This window comes from Nannobrachium achirus (genome assembly GCF_963921795.1).
Source record: "Nannobrachium achirus genome assembly, chromosome: 9".
Classification (NCBI taxonomy): domain Eukaryota; kingdom Metazoa; phylum Chordata; class Actinopteri; order Myctophiformes; family Myctophidae; genus Nannobrachium; species Nannobrachium achirus.
The window spans coordinates 55280299-55307798 of NC_137818.1; the positions used below are offsets into that span (position 1 = coordinate 55280299).

A 27500-nucleotide genomic window follows, 5' to 3' on the forward strand; every position below is an offset into this window, starting at 1 on the left:
GTGCTCATACACATAAAGTATCTGATGTCACGGACAGAACGGCCCATACAAGGAGATTTGCTCATGTGTCGTGTTTGCACCGCTCACTTCTTTTATTACATTTTGTGTTTGTGTGTGTGTGTGGGGGGACTGACTGACTGATTGATTGATTGATTGATTGATTGATTGATTATAATCGGAATGCCATGAACCAGACTGTTAGTACCCCGGTCCCCTTTATAAGTGACACTTAATGTGACCCTGTGTGGTTGAAACGTTCGTCTGTTTGCTGCTGCTGGGGAAACCTCCAATTTATGTGGAAGAATTCAGTCTAAAGTGAATTCTGGTGTCCTTGTTGTGAAGTTCATTGTTTGCCTGAACCGTGCACCCAAGACGAGTGTTTTTTGGAAGTACTTTTTGACGAGTGCTCCTCTTTCCCTTTTGTGAACCATACTGTTAGTACCCCCTTCCCAGCCCACATGGACTTACGAGACACTACATTGCAAAGGTGTACAATAACATACAAATAATAAAATCAACGTGGTTTTACAAACTCTGTGCAAACATAACATTCAGTAATTACCTTACATAAAAAATATGCCAAAAATAAAGTACCTTTCATGATCTTCTAACCAAAGACACAATTTGATGGAAACACAAATTGATGGAAAATCCAGCAGTCAGAAATCCAGCAGAACGGAGCAGGAATAAGAAAACAATCATGTGTGCAGGGCTCTACTCAGGAGTACCAATTAATCTAGCTGTTTCTAAGTGACGGTACCTGAATGACCTGATAGACTGCTCTCTGGTTGATACTGTGTTGACACCAGCACCAAGGACAGCTCCCAAACAAGCTGGTGTTGTGTTGACACCAGCACCACGGAGAGTTCCTACACAAGCTGCTTGTTACGTGTTGACACCAGCACCATGGACAGCTCCTACACACAAGCTGTTGTGATAAACATGTTTTTCCCCCTGTAGCGAGGCAGATAAAGTGCATATTACAGGTGAATCGTTCACTTGCGGATACAAGCACCAAAATTGGCACACATACTCCTTAGGCATTGCTCTTTTCAGAAAACCATCTGGCCAAAAAAAAAATCAAGATGGCGGCCAATTTTCATGATGGCCGCCATTGAATATACAGTAATCTTGCATTCCGCAATCAAATCCCATAGACTTGTCCTATTTGAATAATTTTGGTGTCAAATCATACATGTATCACTATGTAGAATCCAAATTTGGACCCATGGACTTACTCAATGGCGTCCTTGTACCATATATCAGTCCCGGAATCTTAATATTCTGCTAATAGTGTGGTGCGATGCGTCCAAAAAACAGCTCCCGTAGGATTTTTGTGCTAAAATTTATCTTTTTGCAGATCCTGGTTCTATAGAGTCCAAACTATGAGAAAATGATGGGTGTCAACTTTTCCGGTCCCCCACCCCCTTTCTGGGGGTCATCTAGTTTGGGACCTGCCAGAACAGTACGCCAGCCAGTTAATGTCCAATTTTCTTAATATTAGGGTTGTTTTGTAGGTTTTAAAACATTCTGAGTTCATTTATTACACTTTTGAAGCAGCCAGAATAAGCTTTCTGACTTTTGGTTGGGGTCTTTCCTCACCTGGGACCCCCCAGATGGACCCCTGAGCCTTTCTCAGTACTCGCTCTGCTCCTGCTCCAGAACAATGTCATATTAGATCATAATTGAAGCATAAACGTTTTTTTCTGAAAACAAAAAAAAAGTAGTAACAAATACCAGGGGTCTTCCACAGGGGCTTCGGGACCCCTGGGGGTCCTCGGAGTTACTACCTAGTGTGATAAGAAGTGTACTTCTAAGGATTTCTTTGCTAAAATGTATTTTTTTTTTACTGCTTTGGCTTTTATAGGGACCAAACTGTCAGAAAATGATGGGTGTCAGATTGTCCTGACCCCAGCCCCCTTTCTGGGGGGTCATCTATTTTAGGACCTCGCAGAACAGTATGTCAGCCAGTTAATGTCCAATTTTCATATTAGAGTTGTTTTGAAGGTTTTAAAACATTCTAAGTTCATATATTGCACTTTTGAAGCAGCCAGAATAACCTTTATGACTTTTGGTGGGGGTCTCTCCTCACCTGGGACCCCCGAAATGACCCCTGAGCCTATCTCAGTACAGTCCTTGCTCTGCTCCTGCTCCAGAACAGTGTCAAATTAGATCATAATTGAAGCATAAAAGCTTTTGTACCTGTACCTGGGCTCTGTAGCTAATACCAGGGGTCTTCCACAGGGTCCGGGACCCCCAGGTGTCCTCAGCGTTACTACAGGGGGCCATCCAAACGGCTGTTTCAGTTTTGGCCCTATTCTTGCAAGAATAATATTAGAAACTGTTAGTTTTATGTATCCTGGGTTTATGTAGTGTACTTGATGGTTTATTAGTATTCTCAGTATTATTTACTAGTTAGATGCCTCAGGGTGCCAATTCTTTGCCATCTGGCCAGTGATGTATCGGACCTGTTACCCATATATGGAGACCCCCTGGTACCCATATATGGAGATCCATGTACTGTATATGGAGATATGCTGTGAGAGCCCAAACATGCTTACTCAGTTATTTGTTATGTGAAAGTACTATGATGTCCATGACAACTGACAACATACCCTTTTATGCCCATACATGGAGCTCCCTGTCTGTAGAACCAGTCACACAGATATGGGCTGTCTTGGCCATCTGTCTTGGCCATATATGGATTATGTTAGTGTGGTATGTGGCCAATGTGGCCTCCATATATGGGCATTCCCATATGAAGTCCTGTTAGATATGGGCTTAATATTGAAGACATCAGGGAACTCCATATATGGACCTTGTCATACATCTTGAATCTATGACCTCAGCATCAAAGGCTGGATTGGGGTATGTCCCTGTGACAAACTATTATCATGTCCACTAGGGGTACTTAATGTACATCAAGCAGCCTCACAGAAACAGGACATAGACTCCTGCCCTATGAGCCTCAGGGCTGGGCAGTGGGTTGCCTTTGGCCAAAGACAGAACTTAAAGTGGATTCTGTTCATGACCTGTGTTGCACTCTTGCAGAAAAGAGCAAAGGGATGCTCTTCTTCCATGCCTTCACTGGCTGCGATGTTGTTTCAGCATTCCGCGGAAAGGGGAAGAAGTCTGCGTGGCAAACCTGGAATGTTTGTGATGAGGCTTCCGGTGTCTTCAGCAAACTCAGCCATTACCCACCTGTAGTGGATGATGAAGACCTGAAAACCTTGGAGAAGTTTGTGGTCATGATGTACGACCGATCCAGCACAGCTGAAGGTGTCAATGATGCGAGGTTGGACTTGTTTGCTCGGAAGCAGAGGCCATACGAAGCCATTCCTCCAACGCAAGCAGCACTGAAGCAACTGAGCTCCCACCCATTGCAGAGAGTTGCCAGCAGCTGACCAAGTGTGGATGCAAGTTGGAATGCTGCAGTCGATGCAAATGCTACCGCTTTGGTCTGACCTGCACGGCACTGTGCAGCTGCAGGTGCGAGGTTTAGAAGCATTGTAGTCTAGGCCTACTATACTATTGTACTATACTGCCTAGGCCCTAGATAAAAAAAAAAAAAAAAACTCCTGCCTCGACGGGATCATCACCTTATCGTGGTGAGGCAGTTTGCGTGTCTCCATGACCCTCAGAGCTATGTCGGCAGGAGTCTTGTACTCCTGTACTCCTGGCAGGGTTACCCAAGTCGAAAAGGTCGACGAATAGAGACTAGACAAAGAGTGATCCCACGGCGCTATTATATCTACCATGCATTTTAGCCGCGTCAGCCGCTGTGCATTGAAATCCGCTCTGTTGAGTTACTACATTACTACATTACCCCCCCCCCCCCCCCCCCCCCCACACACACACACACACACACACACACATACACACTATAAACCTCTAACAATACTAAGAGAGTCAGACATAACACAAACCTCTAATTTATCAGAATATTAGGATTCCGGGACTGATATATGGTACAAGGAAGCCAGTGAGTAAGTCCATGGGTCCAAATTTGGATTCTACATAGTGAAAAATGTATGATTTGACACCAAGATCATTCAAATAGGACAGGTCTATGGTATTTTATTGCGGAATGCAAGATTACTGTATATTCAATGGCGGCCATCTTGAAAAATGGCCGCCATCTTGAAATTTGATTTGGCCAGATGGTTTTATGAAAAGAGCAATCCCTAAGGAGTATGTGTGCCAATTTTGGTGCTTGTATCCGCAAGTGAACGATTATTTCTGTTATCTGCCCGGCTACTGTATTCAGGTTCTAGGCTGTTGACTGGTCAGCTGGGTTGGAGCTTAGCCTGCTGTTTCCTGCTGCTGATGAATCATAATGGTGTTTATTCTCTTCTCCTTCTCTCCCACAGAAAGTGTCCCAGTACTCCATCATCGTGCAGGCGACGGACATGGAGGGCAACCTGAACTTTGGTCTCTCCAACACGGCTACAGCCATCATAACGGTCTCCGACATCAACGACAATCCCCCCATGCTCACCTCCAGAACCGTGAGTGAAGGGAAGGAAATGAGGGCGCTAGTGAGGTTGGCGAGGGAGGGGCCTAAAGAGAGACAGAGGGAAGTAAAGTGTGAATGATGGATGGAATGATGCTGGTGAAGTGGAGAGATAGAAAGGAGTATGTGTAGGGGTGAAAATACAAGTGATGGAATGATTAGACCAATGGATAGGACTGTCACAATTATGACATATTCATGACGATTAATTGTCACTCAAATAATTGCGATTAACGATTTAATTGTGTTTTTTCATTGACAATTATATTTCTGTTTGGCTTTTAGGCTTTGAAGTTGCACATGGTAGATATGACACATAACCTAAATAATATATAAAGAAATTACTGACATATTTGACTACTTTATAATTAAAAAAGAACATTGATAGTGGAAATAGCCGATCTACAAGCTCACAACGCGTCGCGATGTGACAGCCCTAACAATGGATGGAGGAACATAAAGGTTGAGTAAGGGAGGGTCTGTAATCATGACAAAATAATGGAAGATTTAAGAGACTTTAGTAACATTTTGCTGCAGATAATTTACACATACACACGGGCGGACACAAATTAAACCATATCGACTTTAATCAACGAGAAAACTGGCATTGTTAATGATGGTTATCATGGTGGTAATGATGTTTACAGGAGTGATTACATTACAAAAGGTCATTCTGAAGACAGAGGTAAGAATCAAAGAGGAAAGTATGGAATGACTGAGTGCATCTCGACAACAGCGAATACGGTTAAGTGGAACAAATGAGTGCTGTCCAAATACCCACTCCCTAGCGCGCGCCCCCTGTGTCACTGTCTCTGATGCTGTCTCCAGACCTGGCTGTTGCTGCATGTCTCTGTCTCTCCATTTGCTGGAGTGTCTCTGCTGTCACAGTTCCAGTAAGTGTTCAGAGCTGGGTTGGGCCGCTGGCTCTCCCCCTATAAGAACAGCGGAACGAGAAGTCTCCGAGGAATGAGTTGCTCTCTTCTGGAGAGGGGGTAACAATGGAATGTTGTATAGTATAACATCAAAGGGCCACAGGGATGGAGGTAGTTTGTATTATTTATGGCTAGAGGGGCAGAAGCATAAGCGACAAGGCAGGTTCATGTGTCCTGTATCCCAAGATACATTAAGAGCTTAATGGTATGATGAAGAGTCTCTCTACATCCAGGTGTCTGTTTCGCTTCAGGCGTCAATATTACTGTGTGTGTGTGCGTGTGTGTCCGTGTGCGCGCACGCGTGTGTGTGTGTGCGCATAGGCCTCTTGGGTAGATAAGATGCTTAGCACTGCAACTGTGATCACAGCAGCTGTGCCTGTACCTGCAGTGGGCCTATAGCTCTAGGAAGGCGCTAACAGATTAGCATTAGCATGAAGGAGGAGGTGAGCCCTCCAGAAAGGTGTTTAAAGGGAAGAGTTGATTTGTGGAGCACCGCCTAGTGATGCTGAAGAAGAGGAAAAGAAGAAAAAGTGATGAGAGAGTGATGGAAACGGGAGATGAGAATGAAGGATTGTTTTATCCTAGGAGCTGTTGGTTACAGTAGCAGTGATAAATCACAGACATGGATCCTTGTAAATCAGAAGTCTTTCTTGACTCACCAGCCCCACTCTGCACCCCCCCTCGTCTACATTAGCATTCTCTTGTGACATCAGCATATGGATGACAGCGGCCAGTAATAGATTGGTATTCTCTAACTGTATTTCGGCGTGTTTAACCCATTTAGGCCTAGAATTATTGACTGCTTTAACTATTGAAAAATAGCAGATATACAAGCTCACAGCGCGGCACCGAGTGCGAAGCTGCAAGCTTGTAGATCTGCTATTTTTGAAAAGTCGTGAAAATGTGTGAAAATCTTTGAATATATGTATTTTTTAAGTGAACGTTTGTAACTCAAATTTTGCTTCTGGGGGGTCCCTGGAACTAAATATTTTGAGATGGGGGTCCGTGGCCAAATACATATCATTTTGGGGGTCCTTCACATGAAAAGGTTTGAGAACCACTGACATAGAAACATAGGTTTTTCAAAAAACCTTAGAAGGATTCAAAAGACACTTATGGAGTCGGGTCAAAATTGGGTCAAAATTCTAATGTTAAATAGCAGATCTACAAGCTTGTAGATCTGCTATTTTTCAATAGTTAAAGCATAAAATAATAATACACAATACAGTGTACCCATTCTGAATGGCTTAATGCATTTCCATCATCGCCACAAAACAAGTTAATGCCATCATGGATATTGATGATGAACTTTAGTGGAGGACTTGGAGCTGTGATGAGCAGAGCACTTTTCACCCACTCCCCTCATAAATCATCCAGTTTAGCAGTGGGGTAACATAAAAAACATTTTGTTGAGAACGCAGGGCCATTATGCAAATGTTTACTGTTTGCAGCGAACCCCATACATCTAGAGTATCAAAGTGTCCCACAAATAGAAAGCTTGGGGAATTTGTCTTTAACGTGGATGATTAACATTTCATCATCCCTATTAGAAGCTGACCCATTTTTCAAGGCAGCAGTTGAGGTGTGCGTGCGCGCGTGCGCGCGTGCTTGCGTGCGTGTGTGCGTGCATGTGTACGTGCGTACGTGCATGCAGGGGCAAGCAGGCAGGCAGGCAAGCAGACAAGACCATACGAAATAAAATGTGGATTTAAAGAAGTTTAATGCACTTGTGATATGTGATATATATAGTCCCCCCAGAAATCTGCAGAGAAAAAGTCTTGATTCCGCTGAGAAAAATCCTGATTCTGCGGAATTCTGCGGAGAACAATTCTTCATTCCGCAGACATTAAAAAACGACCTAAAATGACCGGTTATCAAGCAAGAAATTAGTTAGTTCTAATAATCAAGTAAAACCCTTCATGAAATAGCTACAATTAATTGTAATTAGTTGTTAGAAAAATCGAATTGTTTTATAATAGCCGATCTACAAGCTCACAACGCGTCGCGGCACGTTGTGAGCTTGTAGATCAGTAATAACTGATATAATGTCAGGTTTTACTGTTATTCCGCGGATGGCAGAACAATCTGCGATGGGCCGAAAAATCTGCGAATCGCGGAGTCCTGGGGGGACTATAATGTAGAAGGGTAGAAGTATTGAGAGTCCGGAGAGAGAGAGTGATGTAAGAATGGAGGGATGGGAGCTGAAAGGAAAGAGATGCACATATGCAGGGTGAGGGTTGGAGGAAAGAGTCCCAGTCATGAAGGGATGGATGGAGTAATAGTAGGATGTTGTGCATGCAGTCAGTATAGTAGGATGTTGTGGTTGTTTGTGAAAGCATGCAGTCAGGGGGGAATGCCTATGCAGTACAGCAGGCAGCACCACCGCTGTGCCTTGGCCTCCTTCCTACAGTACATGTCATCTCCACAACGTCCCCATGATGAGGCTCCTTGTCACATGTTCCCTCCCCTCCTCCTCCTCCTCCTCCACTATAGTTCCTCCACTGCCAACACAGTGACAGGTGGGTGGCTGCGCTGGCATGAAGTGTTTTGTCGAACGCTGCGTCCCGGTGCCAGTCACAGTGAAAGAGCCTGTTCTCCGCCTCGCCTTTTGTTCCGTCCTGAGAGACACGATAGCGCAGAAAGAGAGAAGCGAATATCAGAGCGGAGAATCTGAGTCTCCGATGAATGAGGTCCCACGCCTGGTGCATTATTAACAGCTCCTGAACCAGTGTAAGGTTAGAGTGAAAGCAGCACATGTTAACTGGTACCAGTCAAAGACACAGAGATGTAATGCCGTTTCTAACATTGTGAGATTAAAGAAGAATCCTCATTCTGTTAACTCATCTGGTGCCGATCCCGAACTAGTTCGGCTTTATTTCAATCCAATACAATCTTTTTTTTATTAATTCACTTACCCCGAGCTGTTTGTAGAGTCGTGGGTGGTCCTGGCTCGCTAGCCGCTAGCCAGCTAGCCGTTCTACTCTGTCCGACGATATATTCCATTAAAAATGGTTTAAAATACATTTTTGAGCTCCCCAATGTTCACCCGATGTTCGGCGCCGCTTCCGATGAGTACACAAGTGTGCCGATCCCGAAGTAGTTCGGCTTTATTTAATTAAATGAATAAAATGATAAGAGGCCTTCTGAAGCCTGGCTTGATTTTTGTAGCTACTAGCCGAAAGCTAACAACGTCCCGGCCGGCCGTAATTTGCGAACGCAATCGCCAATCTCCGCCTAATCCAATGAAAGACCGCATCTTTAAAGGCTTATATCTCTTTTTTGTGTTTTAGGAAAGCGGCGCGAGGTTTATTTACGGCGAAATCGCCCAAAAATGATCTTTTAGATGACAAAATGGGAATAGCCATTCTGTTAGCATCTTCATCCGGGACATTTCCATGCCGTGCATGAACGTGAGCACGTCAGGTCCTGGAAGCTGAAGTCCTGGAAGCTAAAGCGCTCGCCTATGAGAGATGCGCTGGCATTCTTTGGCCCCTAGAGGGCGCTGGCACTCAAAGAGTTAAGAGTAAAGCTCCAAGTTTGATCCCAGGCTCCCCCAGATTTAGTGTCCTTGAGCAAGACACTGAATCCCTAATTGCACCTGATGAGCAGGTTGGTGCCTTGCAGGGTTTCGTCCGCCATTGGTGCATGAATGTGTGTATGAATTGGTGAGTGTAATGCACAATCATTGTAAAGCGCCTTGGATAAAGGCGCTATAAATGCACCATTTACCATTTACACAGACACACACTTACGCCCACACTTACGCCCACACACGCACACATGCACGCACGCGCACACACACACGCATGCACGCGCGCACACACACACACACACACACACACACACACACACACACACACACACACACACACACACACACACACACACACACACACACACACACACACACCCACACACACACACACACACACACACACACACACACACAGAGAGAGAGAGTGAGAGAAATCATATGGCTGACTAAATTAGAGCGACTAAGAGAGGAGGGATCATACAGCTACAATCCGGAGGTTTTAAGTCCATTGTCTCCGTCTCACAACAAAAGATGTAATTGGAGATGACTGCTCAATCTGGTGCACCATCTGCTTCAAATAACTTTATTGACTTTGCAGGTGTCCTAACCGACACCAGGGTCTAAAATGAGCACCTCCAACCACTGCAGATGTACTAGTTGTGTTAACATACTCTACCATGCAGATTGGTTAAAATATCATTTTACTTTTAAACTAGCTTATTGATAATAACAGAGCTGTGCTGATCCCTCACATTCTGTGTGTTAATCACAAAGAATGTAACCCGGCTTTAACTAGCCCCTGAAGGCTTCATTATACTAACGCAAAAGTGTGGAGGGGGAGGCAGTCGAGGGGGGCGGGGCTGTCTATGCTCTGCAGGCAATTTCAATGCACCCGCTGTACTAACTACGAGCCACAGAGCTTAGTGCAGAGGACGCGTAGAACAGGGTTTCTCAAAAATGGGTACCATGGCACTAGTCCAGGGGTGCCGCAGAGTACTTTGACATTTGGAATTCATCAATATCGCTTCAGTTTATCCACTTGAACCCTAGCGTCCATATTCAGAGAACTTTAGCCAAAAATAGCAGATCTACAAGCTCTCAACGCCTCGCAGCGCGAGGCGTTGTGAGCTTGTAGATCTGCTATTTCCGGCAAAGAGGTTTGGTGTATAGGGGAAAAAAGAGCAGACTAAGTACAGTCTAGAGTGAAGTGTCAAGTGTATTAAGTATTGACGGTTCAAGTGGTTAAATATCTGAAAACACAAATTGACATGAATCCAAAATACACTGATGATTGTGTAGTCAAACGATGAAACTATATGGAATCTGGGGGTCCCTGCTTCATCTCTCTCTCAGCTAAGGGGTGCTTGGCCTGAACATGTTGAAGACCCCTGCTGTAGACCCTTTGTACTTGAGATGAGTGCATTCTTTTTCGATCTACGCCAAATCTCTTCGCCAAGACTTCTACAAGCTCACAGCGGTGTTATTTTTTATCTATGTTCCCGCCATAATCGAGATGCCGGGAGTCAAGTTGTTAAACGTCAAGTTATCTTCACTTGCAAGTATAAAGTTGTTTTCAATCTCTCCTAGGGAAGCGGATATTCTCACAAGTTTTCATATTAGGGGGAATGATTTACATAATTAAATACCTTACCATATGGAATGTAAGGTGCTGTAAAGTAAAGAATGTAAGTCTGGGGTGCCGTGGAGGAAAAAGTTATTTGCAGCTAAAAAAGTTTGAGAACCAGTGGCGTAGAAAAGCACGGATAATGGCACACACACACACGCACGCACGCACGCACACACACACGCACGCACGCACGCACGCACGCACGCACGCACGCACGCACGCACGCACGCACGCACGCACGCACGCACGCACGCACGCACCACACACACACACACACACACACACACACACACACACACACTGCACACCTAATCTGCCCGCTGCCGTGGGCTGTTTGCTGGCCTGATGTTGAGGGATGCCAGGCAGGGTATTATGGTCTGGTGGAGTGTTTGGTCAGGGGGCTTTAATGCTATTTGATATCCTACACTCAAATAAGCAGCTCAGCGACTCTTTCACGCCTCTTGCCAACATGGCGTCTAGAGTGTGCCTGGTTTGATGGACGTATGTCTGGGGTACATCTGTCTCCGTCTCCGTCTCTCTATCTCTCTGTCTCTCTGTTTCTCTGTCTCTCTCTGTCTCTCTCTCTCTGTCTGTCTCTCTCTGTCTGTCTCTCTCTCTCTCTCTCTCTCTCTCTCTCTCTCTCTCTCTCTCTCTCTCTCTCTGCTTTAATCCCCTGAGTCTGGATAGCTTTGATCAATCCCACCAGAACAGACAGACGACAGACAGAGCTTCACTCTTCATCAGGCTTATCAGGACAAAGCACATGTGTTTGTGGAGCAGGAGGACATCTTCAAACCTCTCATACAGACTTGCACAGCTGCTTGAGCCTCTGTCACTGTAAACCTCTGTCTGTCACCACACGTTCCATCCTCCTCTGCCCTAATGCCTTTTAACACAATGGAATATTATTGCTCTCTGGGATGGCAATAGAGAATGGAGGGGAAATCGACGTGGGGAAATGGAGCCATTGGTACTGGAACCGAATTACTTCCCTCTCTGTGACTGCGTGCGTGTGTGTGTGTGCGCCTGTGCGTGCTTGCATGCATTTTTACTGAATTGAAATAGTGGCCTCTTAATGAGGGTGTGCAGTTATAGCAAGCTTAATGCTTGCTATAACTGCACACCCAAGAGGAAAAGATGAGAGAGTGGGCTTGTATTGTAAAAGAAAAATGAACATGGAGCACTGAGTGGCACTTTGTAAAAATTGTCATTCTCAAATGGCTCGTGAAAGATCCCGGAAGGCTGCAGCTCCAGCCAGGATGAAGACTGATTGAAGTACCGTTGTGGTGCAGGCTAACATTCTCCTCTCTCTCTCTCTCTCTCTCTCTCTCTCTCTCTCTCTCTCTCTCTCTCTCTCTCTCTCTCTTTCTCTCTCTGTCCCATCAGTTTACCGGTGAGGTTCCAGAGAACAGGGTGGACGTGGCAGTGGCTAACCTGACTGTGATCGATGCCGACCAGCCTCACTCGCCCAACTGGAACGCCGTCTACCGCATCATCAGTGGAGACCCCGCCGGACACTTCACCATCCGCACCGACCCGGTCTCCAACGACGGCATGGTCACCGTGGTGAAGGTAAGAAGTACAAATTCATCCATCCATCCATCCATCTTCAACCGTTTATCCGGAATCGGGTCGCGGGGGTAACAATTCCAACTGAAATTTCCAGATTTCCTTATCCCAAGCAACTTCATCCACTCCCTCAGGGAGTATACTGAGGCGTTCCCAAGTCAGTTTGGAGATATAGTCCTTCCATCTGGTCTTTGGTCTCCTCCCAGTGGGACATGCATCGAGGACCTTCCTAGGAAGGCGCTCGGGGGGCATCCATACTAGATACTCCTTTCCAAGTGTAGGAGCACTCAAATTGAGACTGAAAAATCTGCAAACCAAGTTGTTGTTTTTTTTATGTCAAGATGCCACGGAATCAGCATGTGGCCCGAATCTTGCCCTGTACAGGTTATTGTTGTACTGTACACATGGTCAGTCACACACATAAAGTGGTGTTATTTGGCCACGTGGTTGTGTCGGATGGGCTTTTCGCTGTCAACATGGTTGCTAACGGCGATAGCAATAGTCCAGGGAGTCAGCTGAGGACAGATTGGGGTCCTTTGACTTTGAAAAGCCTCTTTATGTCCAAATGAGGGATTGGAGACCGCTGTGTCCTTCACAGCCACAACACACAAAGCGTGCAGACTTGCAACACAATAGCTGCTGAACCCATTGTAGGAAATGAGGTATTGATTTCCCAATTACAATGCAAGCTTTCTTTATGCAGTCATAATGTAGTAGCTGCTGTTGTAAATGGCTGCAACAACAAAGTATTTTCTAGTAACAACTTGTTCTGGTAGGTAAACACACTGTTTAATGCTTCAGCTCATTTATACTTTTACCCACAGGGAAAATAGACAACTGCCATCACTATGAAACTAACTCAGTTTATTATTCATTATTTTTTATTACAATTGCTATTTTATTGTTATTTCTTATTTAGTTGTGTTGCTGCCAGAACCTGTGTACTTGCAAGACAATTTGTATTGTAACAATGCAAATCTTTAATCTTGAAACGAGGCTGATTTTGAACACTTTAAATGTACACATGTGTGCTCTAGACACATACAGATGTGCCGTTTCAAAACTTCACACGCGCTGCCACAAGACAGTAGATTTCCAGTGGACAGTGGATTGGCAGACCATTGAGCTTGTAGATCAGCTTTTTTTTTTGCTATTTTTACGAGTTTAAATCTAAAGGGAATGTCGTGGTTTCTTGCCATTTGCGGGTTTCTTCAAAACTACGCTCCATTCTCCATAAAGATTTGAAAGGCAAAACAGGGAAAGAAACCTGTGGAAACATGCATTTGCAGGACATTTTCAGGAAAATAGCAGTAAAGCCTGAAGACTTGAAACAGCACATCTGTAGTTCTGTACTTTACGCACACACGCATGCACACACACGCACGCACGCACGCACGCACGCACGCACGCACGCACGCACACACACACACACACACACACACACACACACACACACACACACACGCACACACGTTGTTATTGTCAGTTTTCTATATTTTTCCTGCAAGTCAATGGCCAATGCTTTGCGTCTGTCTGATCAGAGCAGGTGTGTGTATCTGTCTCTCAGCGCCTGTCCTTGAATGTACTGTATTTAGAATGTAGCAGGTGTTTTTGTGTAAATAACTTGATTATTTACTCAAACTTGAGGAGCCTGGGGTATTGTTCCTTTGTTCCAGACTCCTGCAACGTGATTCTCTCATATACCGTATTACAATAATGCCAAAAAACTAAATCTGTAACACCTCTCCAATTCCCACAGCACCCAGAGCACAGAGCGTTGGCATTTTGTTCTCTTCATTATCTCTAGATGACTGCCTTTTATAATCTTTTCCTCTCCACTCAGCCCCTGATGTAAAATTCAGCAGGCAGCTGGGCAGCTTTAAGCTTCCGAATAGTGACCCCATGGGAAGTTATCAGGAAATCATAAAATAAGAGACAGGACTCCCACGGGAACAGCGAGGAATAGAATGTCTCAGAGAGTAAACAAAAGAAGGCTTTGACTCTCTCTCTCTCTGGGGACCAGGAGCCGGAATGGCTACCCACACTAATCGGCTTCTCATCAAACAACCTGGGATAGGCAGGCGAGAAGTCACTGGAAGGCTCTGCGTTGGTATATTTCTACTGTAAGTGTTTACCAGGGCCTCTGTGGCTGCTGGCAGAGATACATGGCTGCATTGCACTGACATCTGAGTTTGTTGCAGTCTCCCAGCAGGGACCCCGGCTCCTCTCTGAACAAGGGCTGAGGTCTCAACCAGAACATGTCACACGTTTAGACTGCTCTCTGGGGAGCTCATGAGACAGCAGTGTTCGCTGGTAATAACGTCGGCACACAAACAAGTGTTCACGTAAACACATAAACACCATCCGCCCCCGCTCGGATCATTCATTAAGATATGTAAATCACAGCTCGAGGATGGCAGCGCGAGTGGAGATGAGGTGAGCAGTAGAGGGATTCGGGAGGAGAGAGAGCTTGTGTGGATCTCAAGGAGATGAGGGATATAAGTCAGATCAAGTTGTTACAGATTAGGCAGAAGCCTAGAAGAGACGGCGCGCGGTGATGTGGGGGCCGATAGGAGATTTATTTTCTCGCGGGCAAGAGGTTGAGGCCACGTTATTGAACTCTCATTCCTTATTCGCATCCTTCCCTCAGGCTGTGTGTGTGTGTGTGTGTGTTTGTGTGTGTGTGTGTGTGTGTGTGTGTGTGTGTGTGTGTGTGTGTGTGTGTGTGTGTGTGTGTGTGTGTGTGTGTGTGTGTGTGTGTGTGTGTGTGTGCGTGTATGCGTGTGTGTGTTAGGCAGCCGTCAGCCATCCTCTGGACCCCGCTGTGCACTGAATGTGCTCTGTTTATCAAAGATCCTCGAGCATGGAACAACTTGTTGATGGGCTCCCAGCGGATGCACCACAACGTCAATGTGCATGGACACATGAGTACACAACAGTAGCCTACACAACATGGGCATGTCCACCACCGTGAAATCTCATGGGTCTGAATTCACCCTTTGTCAGCCTTCTGATTGGTCCCTGACTGACCAACCAGCAGGCTCTTTCTGCCTTGTCCTGCCTTTTTTATGTTGAATTTGCTAAAACATAATTTTTTGGAGAAATAAAAACATTTTAAAACATGCCCAGTCACTATACTGCACCTGAGAGGCTCCGTTTTATTGAAACCAAGTTTAAAATGAGAATACAGCGAATAACAATAAGAAGCAACTGCATTTCAATGGTAGTGGATGGAGAGAAAGAACTTTTGTCCCACCAAGACACCAACCAATGGGTGCAAAGAGGGGCGGGACAACGGGCGGGACTTGACAAAGGGTGAATTCACCGCATCTGGTTTGTCCGGTCGTCCATATATGAACACGACTGGTGGTTTTCTGGGAAAGGAAGCCGGTCGGAGAGGGCGATCTTTGTCACTGCACATACTGTACTCCTACTGGCTGGGCTGTGGTGGCCACTGTCTGTGAGTAATGTTGAACGGAAGCTCTACGTTCTCCCGGTGTGGGCAAGTGAGCCAGTTGGGTACAACATAGAATTGTGTGGGGAGGAATTATTTGGCATAACAAGTAATTCTCACACTTATCAGTCTGCTAAATGGCTAAATTAAAAGGGGAAAATAATCATTGGCTACTCTAAATAACAACTACAAAATCATAGTAGACATCTCGGCACCTTCATGCCTGCTATATACTCCACCAGGCACACTAGTCAACAGAGCTGTCTGAGTGATGAAGGATGCTGTCATACATCGGCACCGGGGCGTCTGCGTGCTATCTGTGTGACGACGGATGCTTCCTTACATTGGCACAGGGCTGTCGCGCGCCGTCCACCGATAACGTTAAAGGCATCGCGATGTACAGATGAGCTCACAGTCTTTTATCATCAGCATCAAAGGCAACAGACACGAGCCCCGTGACGATAATCATCAACCACATATCTAAAAATGTTCCAGCATCAAGTACAAGAAGCGTGTTTGTTCAGGTCTCTCTCTCTCTCTCTCTCTCTCTCTCTCTCTCTCTCTCTCTCTCTCTCTCTCTCTCTGTCTGTCGGTGTTGTCATTTTAACCTGATTGTGTGGTCTTCATTAGGAGAGCACAGGCCTGTCATTCCAGTTTAGGCTCATCCATCAGAGAGCCCATGGCTTACTCACGCACACACAAACGCATGCGAAGAAGAGTCATGACAGAAGCCTATGAATAGTTTAAGCATTGCTGGCTCCACTTAACGCAGGATTTGTAATTAGCAATTACAGATAATTGCAGATATGGAGGGTTTGAAACGGTGGGAAGGGGCTTTTGGGGGTGGATTGTTGGTGCAGGCGAAGTTTTAGAGAAGTTTAAAGATAAGAGGTTCAATTCATCTGGGGATGGCTCTGCAGAGCTCCCATCTGCGCATTCATTACTGTATCTATCATACACAAGCAGGGACGTGCTGGGACCCTGATTCAGCCCGGGAAAAAGAGTTGGAGAGGCCCTCATTTTTCTTTTTTTTTTGTTATATTTGGTCGTTGTCGGGTGGAAACCTTATATGTCCAAAACAATTTGTTTTGTATTTATCATTTAAAAATGATTTAAACTAGTGAAAACAGCCGATCTACAAGCACACAACGCCTCGCACCGCGAGGCGTTGTGTGCTTGTAGATCTGCTGTTTTCACTACTTTTGTGCAGCGGCCTTGTATGATGAAGCAGGGCTTTGCTTTGCGAAAAAAATTATAAATTTGAAACTTGGAGATACGAGGTTTCTGCCCGATAATGACGATTTACTTTGTTGGCCGCCCAGCCCCCAAAATGGAACGAAGGCCGACATTTTATATTATTTTTTTTCCTAATGGACCTGGACCGGCCGGGAATGAACCGGCCGTTCGGGAGTTGTCCAGCTTTTCCCAATGGCCAGCACGTCCCTGTACACAAGACTCCCTTCAACGCAGATGCAATGACCATGAAGTGGGAGATTTTCAAATTGAAAAGCTGACTGTAATCAAAATAAGGCTGAATACCGTGGTGAAGAGACAAATCCTGCCCTCCATCTCCAGATGTCAGATTACTGCTGAGACTGGTGTGTCAGCTTTTCTCCTGTTATGTACTGTCTATGCTGTCCTGTCTCGTCTGTCTATATGTTGTTCTATGGGTTCTGGTGTAACAACCTAATTTCCCTCTGGGGATCAATAAGTACCTAAATACCAACAGTAGCAGAAATATACAGCTAGAATCTTGGTCTTATTTTAATTAACAAAACATTATTTTAATTCATTTGTATAGAGTATGTCAATAGAGGGTATGCGGCCAAAACCTACTTTCTGGCCTTTACAGCCTATACATCCAAACAGAAACGTCCTATCTGATTGCATTTAACGTAATGACTGCCACTCGATTTGCGATTCACTTTATGCATGCGCATACCCTACATAACTACTGTAGCACATCAGCTGTGTTTGGAGGTGGTCTTACTCTTCCATTGTGGGGAAGACACCTACAGTAACTACTACCCTAACCCTAACCCTAGCTGGATTGGTCAGTCAGCATTTATCTTATATAAACTAATATAGCTTTAACCCAGTGTTGTTTGTTGGTGTGAATTATACAGTTAATAGAACTTTTTCCAGTTATATAAAACTTTTTCATTTTTTTTTTTGTAAAGTCATGCATGTGATCAGTTTAGAATCAGACACACTACAATGAGCACTGTATTTTCCCCCTCCTGCTGGATTCCACAAACCTCTCTTGGCCTACCTCCAATCTGTTATCCACAGAAGAACTGAATACAACAACCTGGGTTTTACCAGGAGGAGGACTAAAGCCCTTTGCACACAGGCGCGTTTAACCGCACGGATAAAACGGACAATATCATTTTTTGAAAAGAAAACAATGATTCTCTATGACCACATGCACACCGGCTCCGAATTAGCCGTGCGACGAGTGGCTGCCGCCGTGCGTTTTTTTCTCGATCGAACCCAGTTCGATTCGTGCGTCTTGTCGCATGCGGTGAAAAACTCATCACTCCTTTTATGACTCCTTTTGGGATCCGCAGCGCCGATTCCGCACAGCATTGCACACCAAATCCAATGCGTTTTATTCATACAGCAAACGGTAGAAACGCAACTGTCCTGTGTGCAAAGGGCTTTACTGTGTCTTATCCCTCTCATCACCTCTAGCCGGTGGACTTTGAGATGAACCGTGCCTTCATGCTGACGGTGGTGGTCTCCAACCAGGCCCACCTGGCCAGCGGCATCCAGTCCTCGCTCCAGTCCACAGCCGGCGTCACCATCTCCGTCCAGGACGTCAACGAGCCACCTTACTTCCCCACCAACCCCAAGCACATCCGCTTTGAGGAGGGGGTCCCTGCTGGCACCAGCCTGACAACATTCTCTGCCTCCGACCCCGACAGGCTGCAGCAGCCACAGACCATCAGGTACACACTGGGTTTATCCTTTACGTTCAATGCTATCTGAACAGATAGCATTCAAATGTACAGCCTAGTGAAAGAACATTTGATTAATTGTATACGACTGCTGGTGTTTCCCTGCATTGACTGGACTGTCCTGGGTTGGTAATGTTTGTGTGTCTATGTGCGTGTCATTACTCTACGGTCAGTGGATCCAGTGGATTGTAATAGCAAGCATATCGTCGTTGTCGGTGAAAACCTTGTGTGTCCAAAACCGAATTTTTCATTTTAAAAATGATTTTAACTAGTGAAAACAGACGATGTGCTTGTAGATCTGCTGTTTTCACTACCTTTGTGCGAAAGCCTTGTACGATGAAGCAGGGCTTTACTTTGCGAAAGAACATACAAATTTGAAACTTGGAGATACGAGGTTTCCACCCGACAACGACAATATGTCTGTTAAATTGTCTGTCACAACAAGAACTCAGATTTAGCAGATGATTTGGGACTACGGTCATTGAAATGCCTTCTCTCTGAATGCATTTCTATTTGGAAATTTCTTTCCCCCTTGTGTGTTCGAATTATACACTATTTTTCGACTTTGCTGCTTCAAATGACCTCCAGCCTTGCAGCATTTAGAACAGTGAGGCTCCGCAGTATAATGGCCAGGTGCTATATTGTCCAACTTAACATTTCCTGACCTGTACACAGAGAGTCCTAATTGAAGTGCGCGGCTTGTAAATCCTTCCTGCATCATAATTATGCACAATCAGCAGGCAGAAAGGCCTCTGTTCCATCTCAGCAGTTGGAGGTCAGAGGGCAGGGATGGGTCTACTGTATATCTTGACACTGGCCATCTCTCAAAGGCAGCAAGGATTATGAGCCAGTCTAGCACTCTGAGTAGCAAGGTTAAGAGGGTTAATTAAGTCTACTAGATTCTGGGTTAATTACAGTTGTGTGTATTCCATATAATAAGTGCACACACACACATCGCATGAATGCATACGCGCACACATGCCCGCATGCACACACGCACACGCACAAGCACACGCACACGCACACGCACACGCATACGCACACACACACACACACACACACACACACACACACACACACACACACACACACACACACACACACACACACACACACACACACACACACACACACACCATAGGCCATAGACAATGCGGAGACAGCACTCTGTCTGCCGGCAGGCTGAATGTTAAAGCCCTATGGATTTCATGTGTGAACCAACCTTTAAATGACCAGCTGGCCTCCCTTCCATCATGCTGTCAACTTAACTACTGTACAGTATACTGTAAATGCACCTGCACGATGGTTACGTGAGTCAAAGCATGGATATATCCCTAAGGCTGTCACAATTATTACATAATCGTCTAAAAAATGTCCTAATCGTGACAGCCCCATATATCCCTGGTCAAATAATACCCGACCGTGTGAAAGTTGTTCATTACAATTTGTACTTGAGTATTAGAAGTAATGGGGCAGTGGGGATCCGTATGTGCAAAACTGAGCTGCCAGAGTGCTCACCTGTACCAAACCCTGGCACGCAGCACATCACCCCTACCCTCAAATGCCTTCACTGGCTTCCGGTTAAGTTCTGCATCACCTAAAAACCGCTCCTCCTCACCTATAAAGCTCTCCATGCCCTAGCTCCAGAACCTGAGGTCTTCTGACTTAGGGCTCCTCACCATCCTTCCCAGCAATAAGAGGACCCTCGGCGATGGAGCTTTCAGTGTGGAAGTGTGCTCACTAGACAGCAACACTGGACTCTTTCAAATCCGCGTTTACTCAGGATATTGGAAAATAGTTTGTTTATTTCGTAATTGTTAAGCATCCTTGGGATTTTGAAAGGCGCCATATAAATCCAAGTTATTATTATTGTTGCTATTGATCACACCCTCCTTGATCCCAGCCTTTCTTTCAAGAGCACGATTTTACTCCCATGAGAACACTTCTGTGTTCAGAAGGGTTAGAATGATCGAACACTGGGGCAAAATATAAAAGCAATACATCTGAGCCAAGGACTAACACAGCTAAATTGTTTCCGCACGCTTTAAAGCAGTTCATTCCTCCTCCCTGTCATAGAGTAGTGAAGAAGTGGACCCAAGTGCAGAGACCGAAGCAGAATCGCTGATTAAAGGCGCTGTTCAGACGCCGCTGTTTTCTATAGAAAACAGCAAAAATAAAATGTCAGATATGCCATCTGTTTAAACCACAACAGCGTTCTCGAGGGTTGAAATGCAACAAAGTTGAAACTCTTTCCAGAGTGGAAATCTTTGAACACAACCTGCTTCGCGTCTCCATCTGAACAGGAGAAACGGAGGAAACGACAAAACATGTGATGTCATGGCTCACGAGCAGACTACGTGCAGCCACGTTACCATGGTGAATGTAAACAAGGACATGGAAGCGGCGTCTATCTGTGCGTCACCGCCACCTAGCGACATATGGCATGCACATTACATCATTTTCAATGCTGGTGCGTTACCATGTAGACTCACAATAACAAGTCAGAACGCAACACAATTGTGCTGTTTTTCTCTAGTCTAGAGACCTAGCTTTGTCGTCTGCACGTGGCCAAAGTTACATATACTGTAGTGGGAGTTCAGCAAACAACGAGGAACATTGACAGAGCCAGACACACAGGTGACCTGAAACACTGGAAATAATAGACAACGCCCTGACAAACACTAAAAGAAGAGACAGATAAACTTGGGACAAGTCAGAGCACAAGCAACATTTTGCTGCTTGTACCGGTCACTGAGTTATGGCTGTTACACAGCTGTAGTGGCCCACATGTGTGCAATAGGCTATATGAGCCATTTTGGAGAGAAGTTGGTTCTCTTCTCACTTCCTTCACAGGTGTTACCAATAATTCTAATGAAGGCTCTGTTCCATTCTAGTCAAACAGAGTCAAGGTCCTGATATTGTGCATGTTGGCTCACTGGAAACACCAGTGGGTCTCAAAGTGTGGTCTAGGGACCCTGATGGTTCCTTGGGGGTTCCAAATGACCCCTTAATTACGTGTCCATTTGGTTCCATTTGTACACTCTCAGGGGGTCCTTGAAATGGAAGGTTTAAGAACCACTTTGCTACATGAAATGGAACAGAGGCTTCATTAGTAGGAAGCTTTGAAGGAAGTGAGAAGAGACCCAACTTCTCTCCAATATGGCTGCTGTGCATATGGCCTATTTCTATAATTTCTATATTTTCTAATCCTTATTTTTTGGAGTGACTATGTTCATGGCAGATCCCTGAACAGAGTAGGCCTATGTGTGGTAACTGGAGCAACGGTGCACTAGCAGCAGATTCATTTTTCAAATGCAATGGCATTAAAGTTTCCGGACAAAAGTATGATAGTAGCATTGATATTAATATTATGATATATGATATTATTTTCTTGATATTGATCTCACAAAAAACAACAGTCCTGGACTACACACAGGTACACATGCAGTTTATCTTTAAGAGACAGCCCAGATTATTATCCTGCACCTATTGTGTGTGATTTATACCTCTATAATCTGATGAAGTTATCAGGATAGGGTTGGTACCAACTCTGTTGATAACAACTGTGCTCTGTGGACGCAGCCAGACAGAAAGCTGGGTCTGTGTACAGTCTGTATGTGACATTAATACCTCCTACAAACTCCACCAGCTCCTTTCCTCCTGTGCTTTCTGGGGAGAAGATGTAAACACATTTACCAGCTAATTTCACAGTAAATGAGAGTAAATTGGGTGTACATTATAATTTAGGAGGACGCCAGCTGCTCGCTCTCTCTCTCTCTCTCTCTCTCTCTCTCTCTCTCTCTCTCTCTCTCTCTCTCTCTCTCTCTCTCTCTCTCTCACTCACTCACTCACTCTCTCTCTCTCTCTCTCTATCCTTCTCTGCTTAATTCACTTTCTCCAACACCCTCCCTTTTTCCCCTATCGCATTTACACATTACATCTTACACACAAACAAACACGTACGTACGCACGCACGCGCGCACACACGCACGCACGCACACACACACACACACACACACACACACACACACACACACACACACACACACACACACACACACACACACACACACACACACACACACACGCACAGAGAAAAGCTCTTATTTTCTAGCTGTAAACCAAACATGTTTCCGTTTTCACCCCATTTGCATCCATCTACTTTACTTTGCAGTATTTGTTCATTTGAGAGGGACTGTATACAGTAAATGAATGAAAGCCATTCAAAAATGGTGGAATAGTGTACAGCTCAGTTCGAAATGCAATGTAAATATACTGTACAGTTAGCAAGAATGCACATTTTCATCCATAGTCCCTGACATCAAACATATAATTCTCCGAATGTCTGAGTGAGTGTCTGTCTGTCTGTCTGTCTGTCTGTCTGTCTGTCTGTCTGTCTGTCTGTAACAGCGTTTCTCCTCAATGGCTGGAGCAATTGATCTGAAATCGCATCACCATTAGCATATGAACACACCTAACATAACTGTGAAGGCCGTTTGTCACTTTCACAAATCATATGCTGTATATTAGCATTTTTATGGTGTATCTACTATCTATTCTGCATCTAGCATGAGGCATATCTATTCTGCATCTAGCATGAGGCAACATGTTTAACCAGCTCTGTGTGTGTGTGTGTGTGTGTGTGTGTGTGTGTGTGTGTGTGTGTGTGTGTGTGTGTGTGTGTGTGTGTGTGTGTGTGTGTGTGTGTGTGTGTGTGCAGGCGGGTGTGTGTGCAGGCGGGCGGGCGGGCAGGGGGTGGGGGGGAACACAGTATCTCTGTAGCCATTAAACGAAACGGGTAATTCTTACATTGATGCTCCTACATATTATCATGCAAACACCAGTTAAAGTTACTTTCCATCCCTCATATACACACATCCCATAACCCACACACTCTGCACATCATTTCGGAGCTCATATCTTTGAACGGGTAAGAGCTAGTATAACAAAAGCAAGTTACCACAGAACATAAGACATATATATATACACAAGTGTAAAATCAAAATACAATACAAGTACTGTAAGATACTTGCCAGTTGGGGCTCCTCACTGGCACGTGAGCCAATAGGACACAACAGCAGTGGCAAGCAGTGGATGGAATTAATTGGCATAAAGACTAAATTGGGCTGAAAAATGTATTCATGTAAAATTGGATAGTCCCAGGATGTGAACCACTGAAACCCTGTATTATAATAATATATTTATATATACTATTACATCATTATTACATATTTACATCACTGTAGTATAATCTTTACATCACTGTATCATAATGTTTACATCAAGCCTTTGCACTTTCAGCTTCCTACAGCCCTCATAACGGCGAACACAACATGCACGGCAGGCAGGTATATCTATACGTAAAATGGATGTTGGGAGATTTAGCAAGGAAGATTTACGGAAGTCGTAAAAGTGTAAATTCAAGCGTGGCGGCTGAGAGATGAGTGCAGGTGGTAGTTTGAACATGACAGGTGCTCATCAGACAGGGGGGTGAATGCAGACAGACAGGGGTTTGTTGGGGGTTGATGTGGACCGGGGTGGGGGTTCAGGGTGGAGGTGGGGGACGAAGGAGGGCAGAGTGAGGTATCATGCATCACCTGTCAGATGCTGCACGTTCAGGTCCACATGAGATCAGAGACACTCGCATAAATGATTACCCACAATGCCGTGCCTGAGCTTGAGACATGTATTTTTCATCCTCGGGGGTCATGGGTTTGAAACATAAATGTTGTACACACACACACACACACACACACACACACGCACACACGCACACACGCACACACACACACACCAACTCACAAACGAGACAAACTTCTGTACAGAGTAGACCCATTGCTTGGCGAGGCATTTGAAATAAGGAAAGGGAACGAATAGAAACACTTTTCGCACCGCAAAGTGCGTTAATTAGTTTTTGATTGTGTTTTTTTCATTACAAAAAGCACAGGGGGTAAACAAGAAGTGTTTACCTTTCCAACTAAACAGAAAACACTTCATTAAAAGTTAGTCTTGGCCACTGACTGCCAGTCGCCCCCACGGCGGTGTTGCTAATGGCGGGGATTTGTAAACAACAACACTGCAGCTTCCTTCCAAAAACCTTGTTCTAATGGTACGATTAGCCCTACCGTGTAATTGAAAGCCACCTGAAAACCCTGAACCTTAAATTAAAAAAAGGGAATTAAGAGGAAGCCATGTTGAAACCAGACACTTCGACAGGGATCTGCTTTCAGCACCGTGCTGACACGCTGTTAACCTGCATGAAGTTTTCTTTGAAAGAAAGGGAAAAAAAAACAAGGCTAATTATACTCTGGATTGTCTCAACATGAAATTAACGGATTATAAAGTCCACGATGCCAGTCTCAGGTTGGCATCACCCCCGTTATCTTATTTTGAAGGCCAGAAGTCCACAGCGCAAACACTTCCGGTCTGACGTCATCGCGTCCTGCGCCGGAACCGATCCTTGTCCACGTGGAGTTGTGTAATGGCGGACCGGAGCTTTTATACATGTGTAACATAAGCGAGCATCTGCCTCCATCTTCGCTTCTAAAGTGTAGTTTTGAGATAATGAACATTAAAGATGAGATCGGCCGTCCACCTCAATGTTATGGGATGACTATTTTGTGCTCGTGGAGCCGTGATGATGACAAATCAGCGACGGATTTCTGCTCCGGACCTCCGGCCATTGTACTCGGTAATGTAACCGCCGTTACAGTACTTTTCACGAGTATACTCGGGATTGGCACTCTGGGTATTCGAGTACTTTTCACGAGTCTTCGCGGGATTGGCACTATATGAGTTAAATGACTAGGAAAACGAGCTCGGTCTGTGGGTCATTATGTGCTTTATTTACTTTCCATACGATTTATTAGCAATGAGCACTGTTTGGGAGACTTCATTAAAAGGCAATTAAGAGGTCTGGCTCTGGCAACAGTCGCAGACTGAATGGTTTCTTTAACCTCTTTTTTTTCCTTCCTTTTTCTTTTTCATTCTTTGTCATATTTATATTTTTATATTAACAGTTTTATTTTTGCCATATTTTTATACTTTATTTTGGTTCAGTCTAGACTCTACTAGAGAGAGAGGACAGAGAGAGGAGAGACATGAAACAAGATCTTTTGTTTTTAATAATTTGAGTCCCAGAGGTATTTTAGCCAATTATTTTTACCCCTTTTTCGCCCAATTTAGTCGTTATACCAATTGATTCCTCCCCAAACACATTTCTGCTGTTGTATCCTAGTACTGACTCACCTGATGGGGTCGGATTCTAACCTGGATCCTTGCGCTCACCCGGAGGATATACTAACTGGCTGAGCCACCAGGCACCCCGGCTCTAATCCTCTTAACGTGTTGTCAGACAGCAGAGAAGCACAGAGAGAACAGGGCCTGTCCACCTTTCAATGGACACAATGGAGGGAGAAAAGGTGTCCCAAAGCTCAGCCACACCGGGGGTGAAGGCGGAAAGAAAGAATACCTTTGCAGTTACTGTCACATTTCAGGTGTGAGGTAGATCCTGCCGAGGTGAACAACACCTCCGGATCACATGCATTACATGTGCTTCAATCAGCAGGCACCTGCACACATAGACATCAAAGGGGGCTTGAGCCCCTGCCCTTTTATTCGTCTGTAAGAAAGTGCCCTCTCCAGACGGTGAAAGAAATGCAAATGCCCCCTTTCCATGGCATACCTGAAGGCAGCATTCAAGAGAATAGCCTTGTCCAAACTCTCCTGAACTTGAATGCAGCATCTTATGTTGAAAGAATTACCCTCTCTGTATAGAAATCAAGCATCGAAAATAGCAGACCTCCAAGCTCACAACGCGTCGCAGCGCACCACGTTGTGAGCTTGGGGGTCTGCTATTTTCGATATTTTCACCAAAAGGCCCCTTTAGAAATGTCAGCCCCTGCCTCTCTAACATTCTCTGCACGTCAACCAGTAAAGTTGTGAGTTCGCCCTCGTTTCTCTAATTTGTCTCTTACTGCCTTTTCACACTTGTATCCCTCACCCCCGGGTGCTGGACGTGCTCCAGCCCCCGCCAGTCATTTCACAGTCTGACAGTCAGTGGCCACGGGGCTCAGCTCACCTCGGGAGTGCAGGAATATTATATATATCGTCACTGTCCGGCAGAAACCTTGTATCTCCAAGTTTCAAATGTGTACGTTTCTTCGTAAAGTAAAGCCCTGCTTCATCATACAAGACTGTCGCACAAAACTAGTGAAAATAGCAGATCTACAAGCACACAACGCCTCGCGATGCGAGGCGTTGTGTGCTTGTAGATCGGCTATTTTCACTATTATAGATAATTTTTAAAATGATAAATCCAAAACAAACTGTTTTGGACATACAAGGTTTCCACCCGACAACAACGATATGTTTCCCTTTCCTGTACTGCGCTGCACCGCTAGGAACTCAACTCACTGCCTGCTGGGAAAATCCCTCCTCCCGCTCTGCAGGGGAGAGGAGAGATTACACCCTCCCCATCGGCACCCATCCATTCCCATCACCCCACAAACACACCATGGTAGAAATGCACCTGCATCAATAGGTTATCTGTATGCATTTGTTTGTAGACTGTATTTAGCTTCAAGCAGACCTGATCGAGGCTGAGGTCAAATCAATTTCAATTTAGATGGCTATAAGAGTTGAAAATAGATAACACCAGTAAGACTCCCTAATCGGGAGATAAGCGACCGTAGGTCACTTATCTCCACAAATAGGGCAAAAATGTGTTTTGCCAAAATCTTCCTGATCCATGTTGATGACATGAGTGTAGACATACTGTGTAGTGATTTTCGTGATTTTAGGGCAAAATCTGTAGGAACAGTTTCCAAAAATGTGTTTTTAAAAATCGGCCTGGAGGTGGCGCTATATGGGAGAGATTCATGTTGATGGGATGAGTGTAGACATACTGTG

At 45.0% G+C, this 27500-nt stretch overlaps 1 protein-coding gene across 1 annotated transcript in view; it reads left to right on the forward strand.

The window, feature by feature from the left end:
* Nucleotides 1-27500, forward strand: part of LOC308290988 (cadherin-4-like) — a gene marked incomplete at both ends in the record, with an annotated part of 85018 nt that overhangs the window by 41228 nt on the left and 16290 nt on the right. Inside the window, 3 exons of the mRNA XM_080732902.1 lie at nucleotides 4371-4508; nucleotides 11994-12179; nucleotides 18325-18581. Coding sequence (XP_080589028.1) covers nucleotides 4371-4508; nucleotides 11994-12179; nucleotides 18325-18581 — 581 coding nt within the window. The remainder of the gene's footprint in view (nucleotides 1-4370; nucleotides 4509-11993; nucleotides 12180-18324; nucleotides 18582-27500) is intronic.